The 10,189-nt window shown below is 36.5% G+C and overlaps 1 protein-coding gene across 1 annotated transcript in view; it reads left to right on the top strand.

Annotated features, from left to right (window-relative positions):
- HFM1 (HFM1, ATP dependent DNA helicase homolog) overlaps positions 1 to 10,189 on the top strand; it is a 107,879-nt gene that overhangs the window by 30,647 nt on the left and 67,043 nt on the right. The window contains exons 14-16 of the mRNA XM_008068270.1: positions 9,085 to 9,128; positions 9,226 to 9,327; positions 9,726 to 9,871. Of these exons, the coding sequence (XP_008066461.1) occupies positions 9,085 to 9,128; positions 9,226 to 9,327; positions 9,726 to 9,871 (292 nt within the window). The remainder of the gene's footprint in view (positions 1 to 9,084; positions 9,129 to 9,225; positions 9,328 to 9,725; positions 9,872 to 10,189) is intronic.

Below are 10,189 nucleotides of genomic sequence, written 5' to 3'. Positions count from 1 at the left end.
CCACTCACCTCGGCCTCCCAAAGTGCTGGGATTACAGGCTGAGCCACCGAGCCCAGTCAGTAGAAGGACTTTTAAGGGATATCTAGATAATCCAGATGAGATGAGAAATCTAGGTTTGTGGTTTAACCTTGGGAAAGCCTCAGTTTCCTCATCTGTAAAATAAGGATAAAAGTAATTTTTAATATAATTTTATATTCTTTTATTTCTCTTCTTTTCTTTTCTTTTTTTTTTTTGAGTTGGAGTCTCAATCCATCGCCCAGGCTAGAGTGCAGTGACATATTCACGGCTTCCCTAGCGTCGACCTGCTGGGCTCAGGCGATCCTTCAGCCTCAGCCTTTCAAGTAGCCAGAACTACAGGCACATGCTCTATTGGCCTGTGCTCTGTTGTGCTCTGTTGGCCGGTGTTTCTGTTTTTATGCCAGTACCATATTCTTTTGATTACTATAGTTTTGTAGTATAATTTTAAAATAGGAAGTGTGGTGCATCCAGTATTTTCTTTCTCAATATTGCTATGGCTATTCAGGGTTTATTGCGATTCCATATTCATTTTAGAATTTTTTTCTATTTCTGTGAAGAATGCCATTGGAATTTTGATAGGGTCTGTGTTGAATCTGTATATTGCTTTGGGTAGTATGGACATTTTAACGATATTCTTCCAATCCATGAAACCAGGATATCTTTCCATTTGTTTTTGTTTTAAATTTCTTTCATCAATGATTTATAGTTTTCAGTGTACAAATCTTTTACTTCCTTGGTTAAATTTACTCTAAATATTCTAATTTTTTGATCCTATCAACTGCTTTCTTTATTTCTTGTTTGCTAAATCCTTATCTTTGTATAGAAATGCTACGGGTTTTTGTATGTTGATTTTACATTTAGGTGTCTTATCCATTTTTGAGTTGATTTTCATATATACTATAAGGGTCCAATTCCATTCTATTGCACATGGAAATCCAATTTTTCCAGCACCATTTATTGAAAAAACTATCCATTCCTCATTGTGTCTTCTTGATGCCTTTGTCAAAAATTAGTTGATGGTCTATGTTTGGACTTATTTTTGGACTCTGTATTGTGTTTTGTTGGCCTATGTATCTTGTAACTTGACTGAATTAATTAGTTTTAACATATTTGTGTGGAATCTTTGAGGTTTTCTACTTATAGGATCATGCCATCTGCAAATAGAGATAATCTTACTTCCTTCTTTCTGATTTGGATGGCTTTTATTTCTTCTTGTCTGATTGCTCTTGCTAGAACTTCCAGTACTATGTTGAATATAAATGGTGAGAGTAGGTAGGCATCCCTGCCTACTACTGGATCTTAGTGGAAAAGCTTCATTTTTTTTCCCCATTGATTATGATATTAACCATGGGTTTTTCATAAATGGCTTTTAATATGTTGGGGTTCTTTTCCTTCTATACCTAAATGTTAAGAGCTTTCATCAAGAAAGGATGTTGAACTCTGTCAACTGCTTTTTCTGTGACAATTTAGAGGACCATGTGTTTTTTATCTTTCATTCTGTTACTGTGATATATCACAATGATTGATTTGTGTATATTAAACCAGCCTTGCCTGCCAGGAATAAATCCCATTTGATCATTATGTATAATCTTTTTGATGTATTGTTGAATTCAGTTTACTTATATTTTGTTGAGGATTTTTGCATCAATAGTCATCTGATACTGGCCTATAGTTTTCTTTTCTTGTGGTGTCATTGTCTAGCCTAGACATCAAGGTGATACTAGCCTCATAAAATATGCTTGGGAGTAGTCCCTCTAGCTCTATTTTTTGGAAGAGTTTATAAAGTATTAGTAATAAATTTTCTTTGAGTATTTGGTAGAATTCAGTTGTGAAGTCATCTGGTTCTAGGCCTATCTTTTGTTAGAAGGTTTTTAGTTACTGTTTCAATCTCTTTATGTTATTGGTCTGTTCAAGCTTTCTATTTCTTCCTGATTCAATCATGTCAGGTTATAGTTTTCTAGGAGTTTATCCAGTTCCTCTAGGTTATCTAATTTTTTGATACATAACTGTTCATAGTAGTCCCTTATGATCCTTTTAATTTTAGAGGCATCTGTTGTAATTTCTTCACTTTAATTTGTGGTTTTATATGTATAAGTTTTCTTTCTTTTCTTTTTTTTCTTAGTCTAGCTAGAGGTTTGTCAATTTTTTCAAATAACTAGCCTTTGGTTTTAATGATCATTTTCTGTTCTTTTTTGTTCTTTATCTATTTCTGTTCTGATCTTTATTCTTGCTTTCCTTCTGATAACTTTGCATTTACTTTGTTCTTTTTCTAGCTCCTTTAGGCTGTTTATTTAGGATTTTCTTTTTTAAGATAGGTACTTATTATAAGCTTCCCCTCTTAGAACTTCATTTGCCCCATCTCATAAATTTTGGTATGTTGTGTTTCCATTGTTATTTATCTCAAGATATATATTTTAAATTTCTCTTTTGATTTTCTTCTTTGACCTGCTTGTTTAGAGGCATATGATTTCGTTTCCATAAATTTATGAATTTTTAAAGATATATCCTGCTATTGATTTCTAGTTTCATACCATGGTCAGAAATGGTATAATTTTTATCTTCTTGAATGTAGACTAGTTAAAATAAATTGACTAGTTTTATAACCTAACATATCGTCTATCTTGGTGAATATTTCTTATGACTAGAGAAAAATATATATTCTTCTGCTACTGAATGGTAAGTTCTGTATGTCTGTTAGGTTCATTTGGCCTAAAGTGAAGTTCAAGTTCAGAATTTTCTTGTTAATTTTCTAAGTGGTTAATCTATCCATTATTGAAAATGAGGTATTAAAATCCCCTACTATTATTGTATTACTGTCTATCTCTCTTTTCATGTGCATTATTCAAGCTTTATATCGTTTGGTGCCCCAGTGTTGGGTGCCTATATATTTAAATTTTTTATGTTCTCTTGATGAATTTACCCCTTTATTATTAAATAGTGACTTTCTTTAACTCCTGTGACAGTTTTTTGACTTGGAATCTACTTATCTGATATAAGTATAGCCAACCTACTCCTTGCTCTCTTTTGATTACTATTTGCATAGAATATATTCTTCATCCCTTCACTTTCAGCCTGTATCTTTGAAGCTAAGATGGGTTTCTTGTAGGCAGCATATAGTTGGATCTTGTTTTTTTAATCCATTCAGTCTCTCTGTGTCTTTTTATTTGAGAGTTTATTAATCTATTTAAATTCAAGGCTATTACTGACAGATAAAGATTTACTCCTGCCATTTTGTTAACTGTTTTCTAGTGTTTGGTAGACCCATTGTTCTTTTCTTACTCTCTTGTTGTGTACCTTTGTTGTTTGGTGTTTTTCTGTAGTGCTAAGCTTTGATTCCTTTCTCTTCCTCATTTGTATTTCTTTTAGCTTTTTGCTCTGTGGTTACCATGAGACTTACGTAAAACATCTTATAGTTATAATAGACTGTTTTAGACTGATAACAATTAATCTTCAGTCACATACAAATATATTTTTTGTCGACACAATTTCCATCTTTTTATATTCGATATTCCTTAACAATTTATTGTAGCTATATGCTATTTATTTATTTATTTTTTTACCATTTTGACTTTTTACTTTTACACAAGAGATTTGAAAGATTTATGTACCACCATTACAGTAATGGCACATGCTGAATTCGACTATATATTTACCTCTACCAATGCACTTAATGCTTTCATATGTTTTCATGATACTAATTATCATCCTTTTGCCTCTGGTTGAGGAACTCCAAGCATTAGTAGTGATGAATTTTCTTAGCTTTTGCTTGTCTGGAAAACATCTGGAGAAAATGATCTCCTCATTTCTGATGAACAGCCAGCTTTTCTGGGAATAATATTGTTGACTGGCAGTATTGTTTTCTTTCAGGACTTTGAATATATCATCTCATTCTCTTCTGGTCTGCAAGGTTAGCTGAGAAATCCACTGATAGTCTATTGGAGATTCCCTTATATGTCACTTGACACTTCTCTCCTGCTACTTTTAAAATTCTCTCTGTCTTTGACTTTTTGCATTTTGATTATAATATGCTTTAGTAAGGACCTCTTTGGGTTGAATCTGTTTTGGAATTTTGAGCTTCATGAATCTGGATGTCCATATCCCAAGACTTGGGAAGTTTTCAGCAATTATTTTAAAATAAGCTTTCTGTATCTTTTCCCATCTCTTCTCCTTCTGGAACCCCCATAATGCAAATACTTGTTTGCTTACTGATGTCCCATAAGTCCTGTAGACTTTCTTCACTCTTTTTTATTTTTATTTTTTCTCTGATTGGGCTGTTTCAACAGACCTGACTGCAATTTCACAGTTGAAGTTTTCTATTATATTTTTATTTCATTCATTGAATTCTTCAGTTCCAAGATTTCTATTTTGTTCTTTTTTTAGATATTAAAAAGATGCTTTTATTTATTTTTTTATTTTTTGAGTTGGAGTCTCACTCTGTCCCCCAGGCTAAAGTGCAGTGGCATGCTCACTGTCACCCCAGCATTGACCTGCTGGTCTCCGGCAATCCTTCTGCCTCAGCCTTCCAAGTAGCTGGAACTACAGGTGTGTGCTACCATGCCTGGCTAATTTTTATTTATTGTAGACACGTTGTCTAACCATGTTGCCCAGGCTGGTCTTGAACCCATGGGCTCAGGCAATCCTCTCATCTCGGACCCCCAAAGTGCTAGGATTACAGGCTTGAGCCACTGTGCCCAGCCTAAAAATTGTGGTTTTTAAAAATAATATAAGTATTAAATTTTATTTCCTTATGCAACTGTAATGGGGTTTGGCTCAAACCACTAGACTTTATTATTATTTTTTTGAGTTGGAGTCTCACTCCTTTGCCCAGGCTAGAATGCAGTGGCATGCATGCTCACGGCCACCCCATTGTCGACTTTCTGGGCTCCAGTGATCCTTCTGCCTCAGCCTTCTGAGTAACTGGAATTACAGACGTGTAATTCCACGCCCAGCTATTTTTTATTTTATTGTAGAGATGAGGTCTCACCAAGTTGCCCAGGCTGGTCTTGAACCCACGGGCTCAAGCAATCCACTTGTCTCGGCCTCCCAAAGTGCTGGGATTACAGACTGAGCCATCAAGCTCAGCTTAGAATTTATTTTAAAAACGAAATAAAACAATGATATAAAAACTGCAAAAAAGTCTGGATCTGAAATTTTTCCTGTAATAGTACCAAATACCACAAAGAACAGATTATTATACAAATGTGTACACATTTTAAATATGAATATAATAGGGCTTGGTTTCAAGGAAAAACAAGCAAAAAGCAGGTCCTCATCAGAATTTTATTAATGCATACAAATGACAATGGTAATACTAACTAACTTCTTGTGCTATTCATATCTTCCTCCTTGATACCCTGTGTCAAACAGAAAATGTTTGGTTCTTTTTGAATGAATTTATCATTCAGATCATGAATTGTTTTCTTGATTACATTAAACTATCTGTATTTTCTTGTACCTCCCTAAATTTCCTTAGTATCTTTATTTTGAATCCCTTTTCAGGCAATTTATAAATTTCTGTTTCTTTGGCATCAGTTACAGGAGAAGTATTGTTTTACTTTGGTGGTGTCATGTTTCCTTTTTCATATTTCTTGTGTTTCTGCATTGATATCTGGACATTTAGTAGAATAGTCATCTCTTAAAAAATTTATAAAGAAGTTTTAGGTCGGGCACGGTGGCTCAAACCTGTAATCCCAGGACTTTTGGAGGCTGAGACGAGAGAATTGCCTGAGCCCAGGGATTCGAGGCCAGCCTGGGCAACTTGGCAAGACCTCGTCTCTACAATAAATCAAAAACATAGCTGGGCATGGTAGCACATGCCTGTAGTTCCAGCTAATTGGAAGGCTGAGGTGGAAAGATCACCGGAGCCCAGCAGGTCGAGGTTGTGGTGGCCATGAGCATGCCGCTGCACTCCAGCCTGGGTAACAGAGTGAGACTCTGACTCAAAAAAAAAAAAGAAGTTTTTGTAGGGAAAGACTTTCTCCTGAGATCTGTCCTAGGATATAAGTAGAGTATAAGTATGATAAGTATATAATAATATACTTATATAATAAGTATAATAAGTGTAAATATAAATATATTTCTATATAAATAAATATAATAAATCTCATAAGACTTTCACCTGCAGATCTGTCCTAAGATATAAATATATTGGCTCTGGTTCTAAGTGAACACAGTAGTTATAGTCTCTGCAGCTTCTTCAGCTGTGGTCAGCAATGACTGTGAGTACCTCAGTGGTGTATGCTTTAGGAATTTGTGGCAGTGGTGCTGGTAGCATTGGCTGTTATTCTCAGTAGCAAGGGTTTAGGGGTCCTCTGTTCTCATTTTCTCCATGATGGGGATATTTAGTTGGGGAGATACCTCTTGGTATCAGGTCTGACACAGTCTACAATCAGCCACGGCAGCACCGTTCCAGGGCATAGGTGCTTGGAGTGGCTGTAGAGCTGGGGTTCTGAGCTCAGTGTCCTAATGAACTAATGTGGCACCTGTAATGTGGGTGCATGTTCATTCTCAGAGGCACTTCTCAAAAGCTCGGGCCCAAGAGGCAGGGATATAACCCTGACTCCAATCCTGGGGGTCAGGGAACAGCATTGGCACAGGGCCAGGGAAGTGGTATTCTAGAGACTTGAGCTCCAGGGAGCAGGGAACTGCTCCTGTTCAGGTCCTGGAGTTAAAAAGGCACAATAGCAACTTGGGCACCAGGAGAGGAGTTACCACTTACTGGTGACTCTGGATTGTTGGGTGGTTGGACACAGCAGTAGCCCGGGCTCTGCTAGGCTGGGTGCAGCAGCATCAGGAACCCAGGAATACCAGGGCACAGCTGTGGCCTGGGCTCTCGAAGGCCAGGAGTAGCACAAGAATGACTTTCCTCCTCAGGGAGATGGGGCCCCTCAGCAACTCAGATTCCAGAGGGCTAGTCCAGATCTCAAGAAGTGAGTTGCTGAGGTTATTTCACACAGAGGGTGGGTGGTACAGCTTAGCCAAGGTCCATATCCTTGGGGGCAGAGCACCATGCCAACTTAGGTGTGTAGGGACACATGTGTCTGCTGGGTTTTGAGTTGTGGTCCCCCAAGCAGGGTCCTGGGGTGCAGCTGCTCCCCTAGGCCAGGCCTCTTGATCGCTGGGGTGGGGGAGAAGCATACTTTGTCAGCTTGGGTACCGGAGGCTGGCACTTTAGTTCCTGTGGGAACTGGGCACTGGGTTGTTTGTTGTGGGAGAGGGTGGCAGAGGCAGCTTCTCTGCTAGGCCTGGGCTCTGAGAAGTAGAAAGGGCATGGACACTGCTACAACTGGGCTGGGAGAGATGGAGTGACTCTGAGATACCTTTTGTTCCCAGGGAGTGGGGAGCTATAGCTACTTGGCTGAGGAATAGTGCACAACTGTGTGTTAGCATGGTGCAATGATGGCAGAGCCTCAGGGATGAAGAGATGTAGTGACTGTTGACTCCTGGAGCAGGCATACTCTAACAGTGGCTCTAGTTTCAAGATAGCATGGCACGGTAGCAGCTTGGACCACGAGGAGCAGGACACAATGTGGGCTCCTTCTCTGGAGTAGTGTAGTTGTGTAAACTCCATGCAGCTCCCTAACTTGGGGTCAGGGCCTGTGAAGACTCAAGGATTCTCCCATAATGAAGACCCCAGGTATCCACACAGGTGATATAAGTTGCTGAGGTCCTCCTGCTTACCTTTTTCTTCCTGGTTTTGAGCTGATCCCAACTGAGGGGATAAGATGGTAGAATCAAAACGTTTCCTTCCTTTCTCTATGTGGTCAACTGAGTTTCTGTGCTCTACAGTATTTCTTCCATCTCTTGCTGTACTCCAGCAATTTCCTTTAGTCACGCTGGTCAAAATGAAGTTCGTTGTTTATTCATTGTTTTGGTCCTTTTTTGTTGTTAGGATGGCCATTAGGCACCTCTAGTTGACCACGTTGCTTCCTCCTGACCTGGTTTTCTTTAAGTGCCATGTCTTAGCGCACAATTAACAACTATTTTTCCCGCATTTTGGGGCTTAGTTAATAGTGCTATCATAGAGTTTTTATCTTATTTTATTTTGTTTTTTTTAAATTTTTTATTTTAGAGATGTGGTGTACAATTCAGGGTTAGGTATACAAATGTTTATTATGCAGGTGCCCTTGTATTGTAGAGTTTTAAAAATTGTTATTCCTTACAAATATATTTTAGGGAAATTATGGGAATTAAACTTATATTCTGACTCATGAACATAATTACCATTTATGTTTGTTCCACAAAAAACATAAATGGAGCAGTGTTTCAAATTCTTGAATTAAAAGTGGGCATTAGGGTTACTGCTGATAAGTTAGGAACTTTTGAATATAAAAGTTAGATATTCTCTGCCTTTTTTTTTTTTTTTTTTTTTTTTTGAGTTGGGCTCTCGCTCTGTCACCAAAGCTGAGGTACAGTGGCATCATCATAGCTCAGTACAACTTCGAACTCCTGGGCTCCAGGGATCCTTCTGCCTTCTGAGTAGCTGGAACTAGAGGCATACACTACCATCCCCAGCTAATTTTTTAAAATTTTTTTGAAGTGGCAAGGTCTTGCTATGTTGCCCAGGCTATATTATCTACTTATTAAAGCTAAATTTCAGATTATGATATTGTGAAAATCTTTTGGGGGGTATATATATACATACACACACACACACACACAAACTACTAAATTATTATTTTTCAAATTGCACTATGTTCAACAACATGATAAATTACTAAGCATTGACAAAGAATTTACTGTAGTATGTTCATGCATGGGGTAATTACATAATTTTAGAGTGTCAAAATAAAAGCAGAAACAAGCAGAATACCTGAGCTTTTTCTTTTTTCCACTAAAACATAATTTTCCAAAATATTTTATAATATCCATAAGAAATATGTTTTTACTTACAAAGAACTAAGTAGATCGCCAACAGTAAAAGCTTCTTCAACTATATATGTATATATGTGTATATATACACACACATACATATAATTTATATATATGTTTTAAAATAATAGTGATTTTAGAGTTTTCTGATGTTACTGAAAATAATTCAATAAATTTTCTGATATTTTTAAATAGGTTACAGAACTATGCATATTCCGTAAGGGATTCCAAACTGAGAGGTAAGTGTAGAGATCATTTTTGAATAGCATTTTCAGATATAGAAAAAAGTAGTCCATTACTGATGAAATATTAATGGGTGATATATTTCTGTTATAGAACTCTTAATAGATGGTATTGCTTATCATCATGCTGGCATGGAGCTGTCAGATAGAAAAATAGTTGAAGGAGCTTTTACTGTTGGTGATCTACCAGTTCTTTGTAAGTAAAACATATTTCTTTGGATATTATAAAATATTTTGGAAAATTATGTTTTAGCGGGAAAAAACCCCCAGATATTCTGCTTATTTCAGCTTTTATTCTGACACTCTAAAATTATGTAATTACCCATTCATGAACATGTTACAGTGAATTCTTTGTCAGTGCTTGGTAATTTATCATGTTATTGAACATAGGGCAATTTGAAAATAATAATTTAGTAGTTTTTTGGTTTTAAAGTGTTACTATTTTAGGCTGTAATGCTTTTTTTCTTTCATCTTTTCTAAATTTTTTACATATGAGTTTTTATTGCATTTATAAAAATATGTCTTTTATAAGACTATGTCTTCCTGAAGCAATAACGTTATATGGCTTGAAATTACTGTCTTAATCCGATGCAGTTACTACCAGTACTTTAGCTATGGGAGTAAATTTGCCTGCTCACCTAGTAGTTATAAAATCTACAATGCATTATTCTGGAGGAATGTTTGAAGAGTACAGTGAAACAGATATTCTACAGATGATTGGTAGAGCTGGTCGACCTCAAGTAAGTGAAAATAACTTTGCTTGTTATAGCTTATGTTAAAACATAGTAAAAACTAAATACGATTTTTTAAATTGGCATGTCATAATTAGATTAGGTTTAAAAGTAATTTAACAGAGAAAATCTACCTTAATGGAAGAATAAAAGTAAAACAAGCTTCACCAGCTGGGACCTGCTTTCTCCATTCTCTCTAAGCTCCCACTGTTTGATGAAAGAGTAGGTTTATGAATGGATGCTGCTAAAGCACTTTTTAGTTTTGAGGAGTTTTTTGTTTGTTTGTTTTGCTTTTTATTATAAATGGGAGTGCTCTCGGCATTGTGA

Source organism: Carlito syrichta, unplaced genomic scaffold (assembly GCF_000164805.1).
Source record: "Carlito syrichta isolate Samal-C Ts95f unplaced genomic scaffold, Tarsius_syrichta-2.0.1 Scaffold309922, whole genome shotgun sequence".
Lineage (NCBI taxonomy): Eukaryota > Metazoa > Chordata > Mammalia > Primates > Tarsiidae > Carlito > Carlito syrichta.
This window is presented reverse-complemented; position numbering and strand designations above follow the sequence as displayed.